Source organism: Pagrus pagrus (genome assembly GCF_965226575.1).
Source record: "Pagrus pagrus genome assembly, chromosome: 18".
Classification (NCBI taxonomy): domain Eukaryota; kingdom Metazoa; phylum Chordata; class Actinopteri; order Spariformes; family Sparidae; genus Pagrus; species Pagrus pagrus.
In genome coordinates this window covers 15,325,992-15,342,595 of record NC_140202.1, presented here as the reverse complement: position 1 = coordinate 15,342,595, position 16,604 = coordinate 15,325,992, and the positions used below count along the sequence as shown (strand labels likewise).

Here is a 16,604-nt window from a genome sequence, read left to right as displayed (position 1 = left end):
TTGTACCTCCTGTTCACGGTGATGAAAGCAGCGGGGCTAGAGGTCAGAGTTGAATGTTTGACAGAAAGCTGAATATGGATTCCATATTTCATGAGAAAGTAAGTTAAAACCTTTAATTTGAAGCGTTTAGCTACAGAAAATTCGTCGTGTTCATTTTGAAAGCCTTGAACCTTCTGGCGGCGATTTGTTTACCGGCGCTACCTGGAGGGTGTTGGGAGATTTGTGGTGGTGTTTGGCAGTATTGTTGTCCAGGCAGCTACAATGCTAACTGAACCTGCTAGTCAGAGATTATGAAAAGTTTCTCTACAGCTTGCAGTATCAAAACCGGAAGCTTTGCAACAACCGCAAGCTCGTTATTATTTACCATGTTAGTAAACAAACTGGCTTAACATAGCTATCTGGAGTTATTACATTAAGAGTAGCTGTACGTGAGTTAGCTGTATGTAGCTCTACTACTGTATGAATGCTACCGTGGGGAAAGACCCATAAAAGTGTAGTATTGGCTTATTCTATGTTCCTAAAGCTAACAAAAGTTTTGAATGAAACTATTTGATCGTGTGTCTTAACAGTAACTAAATGTTTATTTTGTAGCAAGAGGGCTCTCTTTGCGCCCAACACTGTCTCAACAACCTCCTGCAGGGTGAGTATTTCACTCCTGTGGATCTGTCCTCCATTGCTCATCAGCTGGATGAAGAGGAGAGGATGAGGATGGCAGAGGGAGGGATGGCCAGCGAGGAGTATAGGACCTTTTTACAGGTGAGGACACATGGAAGGTGAATGTCAGTGCAGCAGCATGTTTATTACACTCTATTACCAAATACTAACTTTATGATATGTAACTGTGTTTCTAGCAACCATCTGGGAACATGGACGACAGCGGGTTTTTCTCAATACAAGTGAGTTTCAGATTCACTTTTTATTGCTACTTAATAACAGATCCACAACCACAAAAAGGTTGGTAATATAATTTTTCTTTTCCGTCATCTAATTCCTTTAGGTAATTAGCAATGCTCTGAGAGTGTGGGGCTTGGAGCTAATCCTTTTCAACAGCCGGGAGTACCAGAGCCTGATGATCAATCCAATGTAAAGTTTCTTCGTCAAGACTTTATTTTGTGATCTCTTTATCTGTATTCACAGAACTACTTGACAGATTTAAGTTGATGGTGACAGTTATTCCTGCTTTAATGTTTCAGAAATGAGAAAGCCTTTATTTGCAACTACAAGGAGCACTGGTTTACTATACGCAAACTTGGACAACAGGTATGAGGCACTTATCAACATCATAAACAAATGTAATTCAGTTGTACCTTAACTGATGACTCTGTTTTGTTTTTAATGCAGTGGTTTAATCTGAACTCACTGTTGACTGGACCAGAGTTGATATCTGACACCTATCTAGCACTTTTCCTTGCACAGTTACAACAAGAAGGTATTGTAAAATTGACTTTTATTTATGGTATGATTGAATATTGCAATAGAGAAAAGTTTATATGAGTTGTCTTTGTGCAGGTTATTCCATATTTGTGATCAGAGGAAACCTCCCTGAGTGTGAAGCAGAGCAGATCCTTGGGATCATGAGAGTGCAGCAGCAGCAGCGGCCAAGGCTGATTGGAGAGGAGGAGGCCCAGACGAGTGCAGGGTAGGTACTATATATGACACCACAAAGTGGAGAACCCAGAAATTACTTAGAAATGAGTATCTTAGTTTATATTTATGGATGAAGTTAACAAAAAATAACTGATTAAGCCTTTTTGTGTGAGCAGCAGGTCAGCAGCTCTGGCCCAGACGGAGATGGGCTTTGGTGTGGAGGATGAGGTCGTGGATGAAGATGACGAGCTTAAAAGAGCTCTGGCACTCAGCAGACAGGACATAGATGTGGAAGATGAAGAAGCTGATCTTCGCAGGGCCATACAGCTCAGCATGCAAGGTAAAGGATGAGCCATCCAGAGTTTTTAAAATAGTATATTGTTTCTTTCTAATTAATATCATAGTTTTAAGCATATGTTTATCATAATTTTGCTATTTTTTTGTTTTACAAATGTCAATACTGAAAATTGTGTGTCCATGGCTATAATATTATAGGAGCAGTGATGAGCAACAAGTCCTCAGAATCTGAAATGGGAAATGTTAAATCGGGGAGTGCTGCAGGAGGACAAAAAGGAGGCCAGAGTGAGACGCTCACAGCTGAGGAACTGCGGAAGAGAAGACAAGCCTATTTCGATCGGTGGGTTTAACTGCATGCCTGATAACTACTGCTGATGGGTTGGATACTGCTTTGTGATTAATGATGATCAATTTTATGGTGTAAGTGTGTTTCACATTACATTGAAACATTATTGCGATGGCATTTTTTTGAGGCCACAATTTGTGCTCCTGATTGAAGTATTCATGATGCAGCATCCGCCTCCTTTGAATGAACAGAAAATGAATTGATATTGATACAAATTCTCTGTTGACTTCTTAGGCAGCAGCAACAAGCTCAGCCGAACATTCCTCAACAATCAGACACAAAATCGACAGGCGGCTCAGGTAAGTAGATCTGATTTTAAATATGTAATTATGGAGCAGATTATTTAATGGATTTTATCAAAAGGCCAGTGGAAGACATGAAACATACTCACTTAAGCCCTTTTCACTCTTCTAGGATCAGTAAACACTGGAGAGGAGGACCAACAACAAAAGCCCAGCCAGTGAAGAAGGTGTGAAAGGTTTTCCTATGTTGTTTACCAGCTGCCTGGATTGGCAACCCCATACAGGGGTAGCTTTGCTCCTTCCTCTAACCTTTTGCACATGCGAACAAAAGGAAAGTCAGGAAAGGCTGACACGTTTCCCCCTGGTTAGTTCGCTGACAGGCTATAGAGAAGAGAACAACGACAAAGAAAAGGCAGCAGTTAGTCTAATCTAACTCACTGAGGCACTGAGGCTGGGAAAAGGGTGACCACAGAACTCATGATGCAGTTTAATCCAAGTTTGCAATTGCCTTTTTACCATGGCGCCTTCTATTTCTATTGTGTACTGTTTTTTTTATTCTCGTTTTTCCTCTGGAAGAGATGGAAAGGAATCTTCAGCATACGAAGGGTGTGTTTACTGGAGTGGGTTATGAGTGTTGTGTGAAAGCCACAGGAGACCAATGCTGAGACCACAGATAAAAGTTTGATAGATAGTGACTGAGCCTCCTTCCTTTATATTGGACTTGCGTTAAGATGCAATTCCAGCGCCTGCCCCACCAGAACACCATTGTAGTTTTGAAATCATTTCTTGTTGCAACATACCGAAATATCTTTTAGCCAGCAGCACTAACACGTGTGGGTCATTTATTCCTGACTTCATCAATTATTTTACCTATGAGTGAAAGAGTGAACTCTTAAGGTATTTAGACAACAACATATTTTGAAGTTGGGGCTTTGTTTTTACCTTTTAAGTGTATAAGTAGGCATAATAAAAAAAAAAAGTGAGATTACAAAGCTCACAAACACTTGATTTAAGGATGTTTTGTCCATTCTGGATTGAGCGAGCAACTATAATAATTCTATAGAGCTATTTCCCGAATCTCAGATACTTTTGCGTGATGCATATTGATTTCATATCTTGTCCAAGATAAGTTGACATGTAATGGGGAACAAAGAAGAAATCTATAAACACCAGGGAACTGCAACTGAAACATAAATACATTGTTGATGTTTCCAGCACAGTGTGATCACTTCAAACCAAATTAAGTCTGACGTGTCCAACAAGCCTACCTTGTATATGACTGCATCTGTTGTTTTTCCTCATCAGTATTTGTCATGAACCGAAAAAGAAATTTATTATAAAGAAAACAAACAGCCGATGATTTTACTCTTGTATGTTACAGCCCATGAAATAATTGTTTGATTGCACTGATTTGACTTTTCTGTTCTGTATTCCAATCATACTTAGATCAACGTTGTAGACACGTTGTAGTTGTACAAAAGTATATTCATCTGCACTGAGGTTGTCATGGATTAAAGGGCAATTCCAGTATTTAAACCTGGGCGCTATTTTTTTACATATTTTGGGGTCTAACGGACTAATAGGTACAAAAAGTTTTGGAACTGGTCCCGTTGATTACCTCAGTTGGCAGCCGTAAACATCCCGTAATGGCTGCCGCCTAATCCTTAAGGGTAAAAGTAAGTCATCAAAAGTGCCTGTTTTTGTCACCAACAGGTTTAGATTATTATTCAAAGCGCCTGACAACATTGTAGAAAGGATCCCTACAGAGACAGACCTTTTATATTTAGAAGTAAGATCCCATATGATTAAGCATAAACAGCCATTATATCACTCTGTTATAAAGCACCACAAAAGCAATAATTTTACTTCGCAGAAGACAGGAGTTGCTGGTCTGCTGTGGCCTCGATTGGTTGTTTTGTTTGTGTTATTCTGTGACTTCAGTGTTACTTCAACACGTTAGTTCAGAATTGCCAACTAGCGTGTCAAAATACCAAAAGAAAATAGGGCTGAGGTTTAAAAATACCGCAATTACCCTTTAAAGCTACGGAAGCCATTGGTGGATTGATGACCTAACAGTAAAATGGTGTGAATGAAGGATGACTGTTATTTAACCTCATACTTAACATAATCTAAAATCCAAAGAGAAAAACAAAACATCAAAAACGTGTCACCATGTATAAACTTTGAAGTGTGCATTTTATTTCATTTTCTTTCATTTGATTCTGACCACAGCTTGGTTAAAATCCCTCTTATATCCCTCTACGCGCTTCTGTTCAGACCTCAAACCAAAGTCTGGTTACAACACACAATGTCAATGTATAGACCACATTACAGCATTAACACAGTGACATTTGTTTATGGTTGTTTGTTCTGGGTGACCACATGGATATATCTTGATGCTTCCACTAAAGTATTGGCTGTCATGAAAACTTTGACTTCCCGTGCTGGATGACCTCCAAGAAGATTCCATGATTTCATTACCGTGTTTGTTTCCTTTGAATCCTTTGTTGGGCTTGTTTTTTTCTATTTAAAATGCACTTGTGAAAGAGTATAAAGTGTTGGTAGCTGGATTTTTATCATTACATTGTTTTCACTCACTACATTCTTACAGTAAGTACTCATCATTTTTGTTATATTTCACATTACCATAGCACATTATTTCATTTAATGTATTAGTTCTTGTTCCAGGATTAAAGTGACATTCACTCCTCCTGAAGTTTCTCCTGTGTCATTTTTTGATATTTTACATTAAAGGGACAGTTCATCTCAAAATCAAAAAGACATATTTTTCTTCTTAGCTGTAGTACTTTTTATCCATCTAGATTGTTTTGGTGTGAGGTGCAGAGTTTTGGAGGTATCGGCCGTAGAGATGTCTGCCTTCTCTTAAATAAAAATGGAACTGGATCAGCTTGTGGTGCTCAAAGCGCCAAAAACATATATTTGAAAAAACTAACAGCAATGTCTCAAGTGAATCCACAGACCTTGTCGAGAGCAGTTCGATGTTGAAACTATTTTCTTTCTACCGAACCACAACCACCGACTGTATCACTGAGCCGAAGGAAGCGTGTATCTACTCATGGACCAGAGGTTAGCTAACATTACAGCTCATCCAAGGAGGATGCCATTAATGTTTTCATCCTACCCTGTCACAAGCAAAAGTCTCTCATCCATGAGTAGATACACACCTCCTAAGTGGTGATACAATCTAGTCTGGTAGAAAGAAAATACTTCTAACATGAAACAGCTCACAAAAGGTCTGTGGATTATCTTGAGTAACCGGGTCATGATTTCTGGAAAGAGACATTGCTGTTGACATTTTCAAATGATTTGTTTTTGCCGCTTTGAGCATCACAAGCCGAGTGGCGTCAAGTTCCACTATATTGGAGAGAAGGCAAACGTGTAAAACTGGGGACCATAGAAATAACCCTCAGGTGCACACCAGGCTTGACTAATTTCATCAGCTGATCGGAGTCTTCAATCAGCTGATTGGTCGAATCAGGTGTGCTCTTGATTGGTCGGAACAAAAGCCTGCTGCCACACAGGCTTTAATGGAATAGTTTGGACATGATCCATAACGGCTGGAGAAGAGGCCCTGAATGTCTGAAAAACAGCTCTGACGCCATTTGGAGCAGCACAACATCACGGTTAATATTTAACACCCAGAGCACACTTGCACTTTGTTTCCCCAAATAGTAGATGGATCTTACAGACATAATTTTGGCCAAGCTGAATGGTACGTATGACAGCTCTTTTATCTTCGGAAAAAATGTTTTTGATCACAAATATGAATTGCATTTTGAAGCTTAGTGGAGCTATAAGTTATTAATGAGATCTCCTTTTTGGTAGATGCGTCATTACGTGACTGTTTCATTGTGCTTTTTTAAGTAATCTATTGCCGTCTATCTGCTTGCGTGTTTCAGTTTGAGCACCCATACCTTCTCAGACTCCGAACATGGTGGTACACAAACTGAAGATGGGATTTATTTCCATTATAACCTGCATGTGCTTCCTCGCTCCCATCCAACTAGCACACGCTCCGAGCACCACCATCGCAGATCTGTCCTTCAAAAACATGGGTTTTGCCATTGACCTTTACAAAAAAATATCCAGCTTCCACGACAAGAACATCTTTTTCTCACCCCTGAGCATCTCTACCAGCTTTGCCGCTCTCTTAATGGCTTCTGACGGTGACACACACGAAGAAATGCTCAGGGGACTCAACCTGGAGCGACTGGCGCAGGCTGACCAGCCAGAACTTATCCCAAGACTCTTTCAGCTCCTCAATGAGAACATCACACAAAATGGATCGCTGACACTGGACCAAGGCATGGCCCTCTTTATGACCCCGCAGTTTGAGGTGGAGAAGGTGTTTGAGGACCAGATCAAGGAGTTTTTCAACGCTGACATCAAAAGTGTAGACTTTAGCGACACAAAAGGGAGTATCAACCTCATCAATGAGTATGTTAAGCACAGGACTCGTGACAAAGTGACAGAGATGATTTCCACCCTGGATCCAGTGACCAAACTCATGTTAATCAACACCATTTTCTTCCAGGGTAAGTTGAATCACACTGAACTCCGTTTGCATTTTGACCTTTGACCTCCAGTGTACACAATCAAACTGTTAAAAAAAATTAAATGGTAATGTTTTCTCTGCAGGAGCCTGGCAGTTGCCTTTCAATCCCAATTTCACTACGAGCTCGCCCTTCTACATCAACAGCTACAGTGTTGTGCAAGTACCGATGATGTTTATGGAGGATAAGTTCTACACGATGGAAGACTTTGTAATTGGTGCCAAAGCGCTGAAGCTACCATACGAGGAAGGCGTTTCCATGCTTATCCTGCTCCCCAACAAAGGCACGGACTACACTGTGATAGATGAGGAGATCACAGCTGCGAAGTTCCTCATCTGGATCAAAAAGCTGCGAAAAACGTAAGTGCTAAAACTTGTCTTTAGCTTTTCAACTATTCATTATTCTGTTATTTCTGTGTGTTGCATTCTGTAACATCTGCTTCAAAGTCCAAATACAAAATATCAACAAGTGAGTGTTCTCGACATGTCTTGTTTACAGCAAACTGGAAGTCAACATACCCAAATTCAAGATGGAGCAGTCTTACTCCCTCCACAACCTTCTACCAGACATGGGCATGGCCAGCGTCTTCAGTAATTCAGCCAATTTGACAAAGCTGAGTAAGAGCGGCGGCCTCAAAGTGTCAGAGGTTAGTTTTTTTTTAATTTCACCATGTTGGAAAAATATACTTGCATGTTCTAACTTCAGAGATGATGAACTTTATATCTTGTCTGTAAAATCACAGGTGCTGCACAAGGCTGTGATCGAGGTGGATGAGAGCGGGACGACTGCTGCAGCAGCCACAACAATTGGCATTATTCCATATTCCTTACCCAGGACCTTCACTGTCGACAGACCGTTCTTCTTCTTCATTTACCATGAAGACACAAACTGCATGCTGTTCATGGGCAGGGTGATTGACCCCACCAAAAACTAGCAGTCATGACTGTACTGTGCTTACACATGAGATTGTGTTTACTCAGGATTTTGGAGGGCTATTTCCATGCATTTTTTTGAAAACTTAAATCTGTCTTGAAATGCTTGTGCTGGTCTTTTCTGAAAGCCTACCTATACAGTATGTGCTACCTATTAAACAATAAATGACGTCAGTGTGCCTTTCATTTGAATTTAATTAAATAATTTCATTTCTTAAATAATGATGTGTGGATACCACATTAGGTCATTGTTGGGTATATGCATTTGAGCATTACAGTAACTGAACCACTTTCCATGTAATAAGTAAACGAACAAATGACCTAAATTGCAGTTGTCAGTCAAATGCAACAGTACCACTTTCAAATAAGTCACTTTTTAAAGTGGGACTTAAAATAAGATAAATATCTACTGATGCTTTATAGATAAACCACAAATAATAACTTTAACACAGCAGGATTGTGAAAAATCTCTGGCTGGTTATATTCTCTTCCAATTGACTTCTTTTAAAAATAAACATTAAAAACTGCAGACTTGACAGATTATTCTCAAAACCATTAACCAGTGACATATGTAGACAACTTGCACAAGTTTGCTGTTGGCTTTTTAAAAAAATATTAACTTGTTAAAATTTATATCTGCAGAAACTTAGAAGCATTTGTTCCAGCAAAAACATTTTTTACCAACCTGGCAACATTTTTTTTTTTAAATAATTCCTAAAGCCATTACTTACAATCTATAAAGCTTTTATTAAGGGTTGTTCCAGTAAATCCACTCTTAATGAGACTACTCCCACTTCTAACACTGGCTTAGTCAGATCAGGAATGTGTGAAAATATGACTTTTTCTGAATTGTTTTACAAAATGATCAACAGGCATTTCACTGAGATGATTTCAAGATACTGTAGTTATTTTGCTGATAAAACAGGATTTGACTAAAACAAACAGCAGCAGGAACAGCTTGTTACTCTCACCGAAGAGCAAATAAACATGAGTAGTATGCATGCAACTGCAGGACAGAAATCACTGTTCCTGCCGTTGGGACTAATAAAGTTTTTCAAACCACGTGATCAACACTGTCATGGCGGCGCCCTCGTGTCATGCGTAGCTGTTATAGTTTGTAGCTGCATTTTGACATTTCCGAAAACCACAGTGGGTAAAGGTAATGTTTTTTAGATTGTTTTTACTTATTGGCATTACGTAGTTGTTAATGCGTTCATATATTGATTGTGTTTTATACTTTTAAAAGCAGTTTATACACAAGTTAGCTAGCTGGAGTTCCTCGGTGCTGTAGCTGCTAACTTCAGACATACGCTTTAACAACTCACTTTTAAAGAGACGAATCACCACATTGGCATAACTCTTTTAATTGATGTATTTGTAGGAAAATGAAGACGAAGAAGATGAAGCCGAAAAACAAGAGTCTGTCCTCCGGGCTTCTGAAACGAGCCAAACGGAGCATCCATATGAAAGGCAAATGGGAAGCTGTAGAGCTTGATCCCAGTATCTTCTCCGAGGAGGGCATGGAGGGTCTGGTGTGCTTTGAAGAGCTGACAAACTACCGCCTGGTAGACTCCGAGAAGGCTGCAGCTAAAGCAGAAAGGGAACTGATGAAGAAGGAGAAGAAGAAGGAGAAGCAGAGGGAGAAGAAGAAGCAGGCAAAGAAAAGGAAAGCCAGCGAGGCAGGGCAGGAGGCTGGAGAGAAGGATGTGGAGAGCAAAGATGGAGAGAAAACAGCTGAACCACCCAAGAAAAAAGCCAAGAAGAAGAAGAAAAACAAGAAACCAAATGCAAAGGAATCAGCCCAACCAGATGACATTTCTGCAGAAGTTACACAGGAGGATGTAGCTGCAGAAAAGGAGGGAGGGGACGATGAGACGGCTAAAGAAGACACTTTAAAAGATACAGCCATTAGCCAAGACCCTGATGCTCAATCAAAACCTGCAAAGAAGAGCAACAAAAAGAAGAAAAAGAAAGGGAAGCAGCAGATAAAAGAGGATACAGTCCCAGAGGAAGAGCCAAACCAGGGGTCTCCATCAGAGCTTCAGGCTCTGGAAGAAGACAAAATAAACCAGGAGTCTCCGTCAGAACCTCAGGCTCTGGAAGAAGAGAAACCCACCCAAGATAAAGTGACGAAGCCCGCCAAAAAGCAGCAAAAGAACTGGACAAGTGCAGCACTTGGCTCTACTGACAAAAATGCTGACGTGAGTGCGTGGAAGGACCTGTTTGTTCCCTCCCCTGTGCTAAAGGCACTGAGCAGTCTTGGATTTGCTACACCGACACCTATTCAAGCCCTGACTTTGCCTTCAGCTATCCGGGATCGTATGGACATCCTGGGGGCAGCTGAGACGGGTAAGATAAAACACCTTTTGTTTTTTTTTCTGGTAACAATCTGTCATCTTCATATTTCCTAAAGTGAAGCTGACGTGAGCGCTTTCATTACAGGAAGCGGGAAGACTTTGGCTTTTGGCATTCCCATGATCCACACAATCATGGAGTGGAGGAACAGTTCAGAAGAGCCTGTGGATGACGACACCGAAGCAGCCACACAGGTGGAGAGTTTGTATTTACCTGCTGTGGAGGAGTCCACAAAGGCAGGAGAGGCAGCTGAATCCACAGTAGAAGAGGATGATGAGGAAGACATGAAAGCTGATGATGAAGACGGTGATAGCATCACGGAGCAGGATCAGTCTGACACAGACGAAGATGACGATGAGAAGCTCGGATGTGTTCAAGTAATCGAGAACGCAGAGTTTGACTTTGATCAGGCCGCTGAAGGAGAAGAACAACCTGCTGATAGTCGCAGTCAACCTCTGCTTGGGCTGGTGCTCACTCCCACCAGAGAGCTGGCTGTGCAGGTCAAACACCATATCGATGCTGTCGCAAAATTCACAGGTAAGTCATTAAAGATTTATGATCGGTTTACCTAAGTAGTGAAACAGATATATGAATATCAAGATGCTCAAGTTGTTACTGCTGTGCAGACATCAAAACGGCGATCGTGGTGGGTGGAATGGCTCAACAGAAACAAAGACGGATGCTGAAGCGAAGACCAGAGATCATTATTGCCACTCCAGGACGTCTGTGGGACTTGATCCAGGAGAAGCATCCACATCTGCTGAACTTGAGACAGCTCAAGTAAGTCACAATGCACACTTTTGTCGACTATAATTGGGTGTTATTGTAAAAATCAGTATTGCTTTATGGATGTACATGTAGCATCACAGATAAATGATCAAATTGAGTAAACAACATCCCACTGTACTGCATTACACCAGGCAAAGGTAATCTCACACCCTGAACAAAAACCACAATAACTCAAAATAATGTAATATAACTTTTTTTTCATGAAATTATTTTTATATTTCTTTTAACCTTTTGGAAACAAAACATCAACAAAAGTCCCAAAAAAAGGAGTTGAGGTAATGAACCATCCTCTGCATGTGCCAGAAGTGTCAGGAACAGTTTTTTTTATGCCTACACAAACCTAAATAAACAAACTTAATAAAATGTGTATACATAAGTAAATTGCTCTGTAATTACAGGTGCATGAATAGGTTTAAGATTAAATAATCCAAGGTATCCATGGCATTGATTTACTAACATCCATGTCCTGTGGGGCCTCAAGTACAATATCAGCAGTGAAAGCCTCAATAAAGCAAAGGAAACTAGCATCGACTGCAGGCATATTATTGCTATTTAGAGGAGGGGTCTCTGTGCAATCACAGACTGCAGCAGCAAAATATTTGTTGAAAGCTAAAAACAATACCAGAGGTGGGTACTTAGTTTTTTATTGAATTTGACTTCTTTCCAAAGTTTAGCAGAGTCTGAGCAGGAGCTTGTATCTTCAGTAGTATGCCGACAGCTCTGAATGCAATTGTGCAATTACCTCTAAAACACCTGAATGCTGCAAAGCCTATTTTCCTCTTGTTAAAAACCCTGCACAATGTATGTTTTATTCTGACCTCTTCACAACAGATGGAAAGAGGGATATCAGAAGTGAGACGGATCATTCAGAGGCTTGTTTGTTATGAACTACCCTTGGTTGTGTTATTCTACAGGTGCCTGGTCATTGACGAAGCAGATCGCATGGTAGAGAGAGGCCACTTTGCAGAGCTGGAGAGTCTGCTGGAGATGCTTAACACGGTGCACTTCAACCCCACGAGGCAAACATTTGTGTTCTCAGCCACACTGACCATGGCTCGCAGCCTGCCCACCCGCCTCCTGCAGAAAAAAAAGAAGAATCTGGACCAGAGGAGCAAGCTGGAAATTCTCATGGAGAAAGTGGGGATCAGGTCCAAACCCAAAATTGTTGACCTCACCAGGAAAGAGGCGACTGTGGAGACCTTGACGGAGACACAAATCCACTGTCAGAAGGAGGAGAAGGACTTCTACCTTTATTACTTCTTGCTCCAGTATCCTGGCCGCACCATGGTCTTTGCCAACAGTATAGACTGTATCAAGAGACTGAACTCCCTGCTGGTTATCTTGGACCGCACTCCACTGCCTCTTCATGCCAACATGCACCAGAAACAACGCCTTAAAAACCTGGAGCGGTTTGCTGAGAGGGAGAGGTGAGTTTTGCACGCACTTGCAGCAGGAGCCTAAAGGTATTTGTCTTAGGCTGGGACTTCATTTTGTAATTATGTACCTATGATGAAATATAAAAATCTATTGGCTGCAATTGAGGGCTTTAAAAAAACAGGTTTACCTTGTATGACCGAAAAAGGCCTGGAGTGTGTTTCCAATGAATAATTCCATCGTTAACAAATGTACAGAATATGTTCTGTACATTTGCAAATGGAAGTAAGTCCTCCCAATATGCAGTTTTTTTCAGATTTCACTCCTCAAAGTGGAGGGTGTGGTATCAACTCGAGTGCACCTTGAATTGTCTGTACATGAGCTTGTGTTGCTGCCATCTTGGCAAGGAAATACAGAATTATAATCATTTAACACATTAAGATGTACTTAATTTAAGATCAGAATATTAATTTGGTAACTTTGAGTCAAAGTTTTTTGTCTCCAGTTCCTGAAATAAGCAGTAGCTTTGTGCTCGCTGTCATCTGAGGACCTTATTTTGCACTGAGAACACTTTGTTTAATCAGTTATAGAAAAAAAATTCTGAGTTTGATTTCTTTTCCAACTACATACTGCCCTTTTAATAATTCTGTCAAAATTTCATTCACAGTTGTGTTCTGCTAACTACTGATGTGGCAGCAAGAGGACTGGATATCCCCAATGTTCAGCATGTTATTCACTACCAGGTAAGCTGTTGTCCATGCAATGTATTATTTTGGCTGCCAGTTACTTGGATTCCAACGACAACTGTCTAGTATAAACAAGGATCCTAACTAACGCAAATACTAACTAGGTTCCCAGGACATCCGAGACATACGTCCATCGGAGTGGCAGAACAGCGAGAGCCACCAAAGAGGGTCTCAGTTTGCTGCTAATAGGCCCGGACGACATGATGAACTTCAAAAAGATTTACAAGACTCTTGGGAAGAACGAGGAGCTTCCCATGTTCCCCATAGAGACCAAATGCATGGAGGCAATCAAGGTGAGATCCAGGATTACATTGTGCCTTAAAGACATATTCAAAGATCTTCTATTAGATAGTTTATTGACCTTTTTTCCTCCACAGGAGCGGGTAAACTTGGCCAGACAGATTGAGAAGATCGAGTTCCACAACAGCAGAGAGAAGCACCACAACTCCTGGTTCAGACAGGCAGCAGAGGCCCTGGAGGTTGACCTGGATGACGAGCTTTTACTTGGTAAGAAAATCTTTCGTTACATGTTCAGTTTATTTAAAAATGTTCAAATACAGACAGCTGAATGCATCGCCTATGTCCACAGGCAGATCAAAGGATGAAGACGATGAAAGAGAACAGCAGAATATGGTGAAGGGGATGAAAAAGCATTTGAAGCATTTGATCTCCCAGCCTGTATTCAAGAATGCGATAAAGACCAAGTACCCCACTCAAATGGGAAAGCTCTCCCTGCCACACATGCCTCGGGCAGGGATGGAAAGTGCCCTCACTACGGTTACAATAGAGAAGAAACAGAAGTTAAAGAAAGGTGTTCAACCACAGCAGAAAAAGAAGAAGCAGAAGAAAGGACAGCAGCAGTGACATGTTAATGGAAATGTATGTGTTTTAAAAGGATTTATGTATTTTTTTTACATACATTCTTTGCAATTCACTTAAATACTTCTTGCACAGTGTGCAAAAATTGTATTTCCAGATGTTATTGAATGGCTGTACACTGCAAGATTTTATAAAAATCTGTTTTCATAAGTGTCTTAAAGCCCAGCAGGGAATCTATTCATCCAGTCAATATTCCTGAGTGGAGTCCTACTCGATCTCTGGTCAGTGTTGAGGTCGGGGGTAGAGAATGTTATAGTGTGACGTTTTGTAGAGGAGGTGCAGGGAGGGTTCAGCACCCTCTGGAATGATGTGGTGAGCCAGCTGTTGTTCATCGCCCTCCATGGAGACGATGTGAATGCAAATGTCCAGGGCCTGTGACAGAGCTAAAATGTCCACATGATCACACTCCATGGCCATGGCCTCCACTTCCTGAATGAAGAGAACAAAGACATAACAAGGCATTTATATTTGCTTGACTCTTCATTTTTTATTTGGACAGTTAAAGATGCTCTACTATTTGTTCACTAGATGGCAGTAACACTTTGTCACTAACTTGATGACAGTAGACTTGCAGATTGGGTGCCTCCACAAAGTTGCAGAAGAAGTCGGCGTGGTTTTGAAGGTGTGCTGAAGTGAGCAGCCTGAGATACTGCACCACACTGTCAGAGGTCAGGTGCTCATTGAAGACCCGGAGCAGCGCATCCTCCTGCTCACCAGCCTGACACTGCTCTACAACGTATACCACCTTTAAGAGAACAGTAACTATTAGGCATTTTTCCTGCAGCTGTATAATAAGCAGCAAGTAGCAGATTAACCCCCCATAACAAAAATATAGTAGTAGAAAGAATGATTTCAAAGGTGATGTGGTGCCAAATCAGTGGGATCTCCCTATTTCATTTAGCTTCCCTCAAAAATGTGGACAATCCTATGAAATGGTAGCTTCAAGGACGTTACAGATTATTGGAAAAGTGACTTCTCCATCCAGAAGATAGTTTGTGAACCAAATTTTGCTTTGCAATTAGTGTCATTTTCAGAGATTGACAGCCACATCAGAAACATTATTTGTCCAAGTTGTTATTATAACTTCATATATTCCATTTTAATACACCCACTTGGTGGGGACAATGATATGGTCTACCCAGGAGCCAAAACTGGAATTTTGAAGGCATCTTCTTCATAGAGTTGTCTGTTTTTGCCTCCATCACGTGTCTCTAATTGGCTTGTCTGCGTGTTATTGTGTTTTATTGCTTGGCATACAGTAATTTATGTGTTAATGATAAGTTCCCAACAAAAAAAACCCTATTTTCACTTGTATTAATGAAGATAAAATGCTATTTTCCAGACTTATTTTGAATCCTCGTTTTACTGAATTAATGTTACCTGTTCAGTATCATAAATGATGTGACTGTTGAAGGAAAGGAAATGCATTATTTACTGTATTGAGGTGGTGCTTGAAGGAACTCTCATCGAATCCCGCAGAAGAAAAGTCTTCGCAGGTCTGAGTAATTTTCTCCTTAAATCTGAAAGTAGAACCAGTAAGACAAGGCCACACTTTAATCAGAGTCGACTTCATTTTGGACGAAATCGGTGATGATGACTGACCTCTGCAGAGCCCTGGCATTATGCAGGATCGACTCCAAGTGTGCGAAGCAGAGGGCTCTGTAGAAGCAGTTCCCATCTCCGCGCACTTGTCTCACGGAGGAAAACTGGCTGCTTAGATCCTAATAAAGGACAACATGTGTAAATAATAGAACAGGGAAGCATATGAACACCTTGAGTATTCGTCCCCACCCTTGACTGAAAAGCCTACTTTATATTTGGCACCCGGCGTTTGCTCAGGGAACAGCGAAGAAATGTCCTCTGAGCCTGAGACAAGGCAGCCAGCCTCCATCTGTCGAGGAACAAACCGCGTTACTGTCCGCGGGACCAAACAGCAGCTTCGAGGGACATTCCTCCGTCTTTACAGCAACGTGGACACAACGTAAGAAAACATAATTACAGGTAGAGTGTGGCGAAAAAATACTCAGTGCGTCACAAACGTGTCAAGACATTGTTGCAATTTTAGTTGCATTCTGTGAGAACCGGATGTTTGCAGGTACCACGTGTTCGCGTTAAAGGGACAGTAACCTAGCTTGGCAGATGAAGGCTGACAAAGAGCCTTAAAATAACATAAGAAATAAGCATTATTACAGCAGCAAAGGGGATGGCAGAAATAGAGAGCATCAATTAAAATAGTGGCAATAAATACGTTTTAAAAAATGCAGAAAGTATAAATAAAAAAGCAGTAGAAACAATGAAAACAATACAAATAAGATACAAACACTCCATAGCAGTCTAACCAGACATGACAACCTACAATTAGCCTGTTATTGGTTAGCTTCTCTTCTGTCTCAAAAAACCATTCAAAAGAACCTGAATGAAAGCCTACAAGTATTATCTAACCTAAAGTAAAAACATTATATTCTATGTATCTGGGTGATGTT

At 40.8% G+C, this 16,604-nt stretch overlaps 4 protein-coding genes across 5 annotated transcripts; 3 read left to right on the top strand and 1 right to left on the bottom strand.

The window, feature by feature from the left end:
* Positions 1 to 59: 59 nt before the first annotated feature.
* Positions 60 to 5,188, top strand: atxn3 (ataxin 3). The gene is made up of 11 exons (XM_084381263.1): positions 60 to 98; positions 592 to 756; positions 852 to 896; positions 998 to 1,083; positions 1,194 to 1,260; positions 1,342 to 1,429; positions 1,510 to 1,639; positions 1,764 to 1,927; positions 2,083 to 2,224; positions 2,465 to 2,529; positions 2,645 to 5,188. Exons 1-11 carry the CDS (start codon positions 75 to 77, stop codon positions 2,692 to 2,694), a joined length of 1,026 nt encoding a protein of 341 aa, XP_084237389.1. The 5' UTR covers positions 60 to 74; the 3' UTR covers positions 2,695 to 5,188.
* An 819-nt stretch (positions 5,189 to 6,007) lies between these two features.
* serpina10b (serpin peptidase inhibitor, clade A (alpha-1 antiproteinase, antitrypsin), member 10b) lies at positions 6,008 to 8,152 on the top strand. 2 transcript variants are annotated; one of them, XM_084381975.1, is made up of 5 exons: positions 6,008 to 6,205; positions 6,393 to 7,028; positions 7,132 to 7,405; positions 7,545 to 7,692; positions 7,789 to 8,152. In XM_084381975.1, exons 2-5 carry the CDS (start codon positions 6,425 to 6,427, stop codon positions 7,978 to 7,980), a joined length of 1,218 nt encoding a protein of 405 aa, XP_084238101.1. In that variant the 5' UTR covers positions 6,008 to 6,205; positions 6,393 to 6,424; the 3' UTR covers positions 7,981 to 8,152. The 2 variants fall into 2 exon arrangements, with proteins under 2 accessions (XP_084238101.1, XP_084238102.1); XM_084381976.1 differs by having other exon boundaries at positions 6,009 to 6,116.
* Positions 8,153 to 9,051: 899 nt separating this feature from the next.
* ddx24 (DEAD (Asp-Glu-Ala-Asp) box helicase 24) lies at positions 9,052 to 14,275 on the top strand. Its single transcript, XM_084382154.1, has 9 exons — positions 9,052 to 9,137; positions 9,360 to 10,327; positions 10,421 to 10,870; positions 10,960 to 11,113; positions 12,037 to 12,549; positions 13,164 to 13,239; positions 13,347 to 13,535; positions 13,620 to 13,749; positions 13,832 to 14,275. The coding sequence occupies exons 2-9, from the start codon at positions 9,364 to 9,366 to the stop codon at positions 14,104 to 14,106; spliced, it is 2,751 nt and encodes a 916-aa protein (XP_084238280.1). The 5' UTR covers positions 9,052 to 9,137; positions 9,360 to 9,363; the 3' UTR covers positions 14,107 to 14,275.
* A 65-nt stretch (positions 14,276 to 14,340) lies between these two features.
* Positions 14,341 to 16,225, bottom strand: LOC311274471 (ubiquitin thioesterase OTUB2-like). The gene is made up of 5 exons (XM_084382162.1): positions 15,932 to 16,225; positions 15,724 to 15,842; positions 15,557 to 15,641; positions 14,675 to 14,866; positions 14,341 to 14,550 (listed from the first exon to the last, which is right to left on the bottom strand). The coding sequence occupies exons 1-5, from the start codon at positions 16,010 to 16,012 to the stop codon at positions 14,344 to 14,346; spliced, it is 684 nt and encodes a 227-aa protein (XP_084238288.1). The 5' UTR covers positions 16,013 to 16,225; the 3' UTR covers positions 14,341 to 14,343.
* Positions 16,226 to 16,604: the final 379 nt, after the last annotated feature.

Coding starts and splice junctions, on each gene's coding strand:
- atxn3 (XM_084381263.1), top strand. CDS start 75: ATGGATTCCATATTTCATGAGAAA. Junction 1,084..1,193: donor AGCCTGATGATCAATCCAAT/GTAAAGTTTCTT, acceptor TTAATGTTTCAG/AAATGAGAAAGCCTTTATTT. Junction 1,261..1,341: donor TACGCAAACTTGGACAACAG/GTATGAGGCACT, acceptor TTTTTAATGCAG/TGGTTTAATCTGAACTCACT.
- serpina10b (XM_084381975.1), top strand. CDS start 6,425: ATGGTGGTACACAAACTGAAGATGGGATTTATTTCCATTATAACCTGC. Junction 7,029..7,131: donor CAACACCATTTTCTTCCAGG/GTAAGTTGAATC, acceptor TTTTCTCTGCAG/GAGCCTGGCAGTTGCCTTTC. Junction 7,406..7,544: donor ATCAAAAAGCTGCGAAAAAC/GTAAGTGCTAAA, acceptor TCTTGTTTACAG/CAAACTGGAAGTCAACATAC.
- ddx24 (XM_084382154.1), top strand. CDS start 9,364: ATGAAGACGAAGAAGATGAAGCCGAAAAACAAGAGTCTGTCCTCCGGG. Junction 13,536..13,619: donor AATGCATGGAGGCAATCAAG/GTGAGATCCAGG, acceptor TTTCCTCCACAG/GAGCGGGTAAACTTGGCCAG. Junction 13,750..13,831: donor GGATGACGAGCTTTTACTTG/GTAAGAAAATCT, acceptor CTATGTCCACAG/GCAGATCAAAGGATGAAGAC.
- LOC311274471 (XM_084382162.1), bottom strand. CDS start 16,012: ATGGAGGCTGGCTGCCTTGTCTCAGGCTCAGAGGACATTTCTTCGCTG. Junction 14,867..15,556: donor TCAAGCACCACCTCAATACA/GTAAATAATGCA, acceptor GTTCTCTTAAAG/GTGGTATACGTTGTAGAGCA. Junction 14,551..14,674: donor TGCAAGTCTACTGTCATCAA/GTTAGTGACAAA, acceptor CTCTTCATTCAG/GAAGTGGAGGCCATGGCCAT.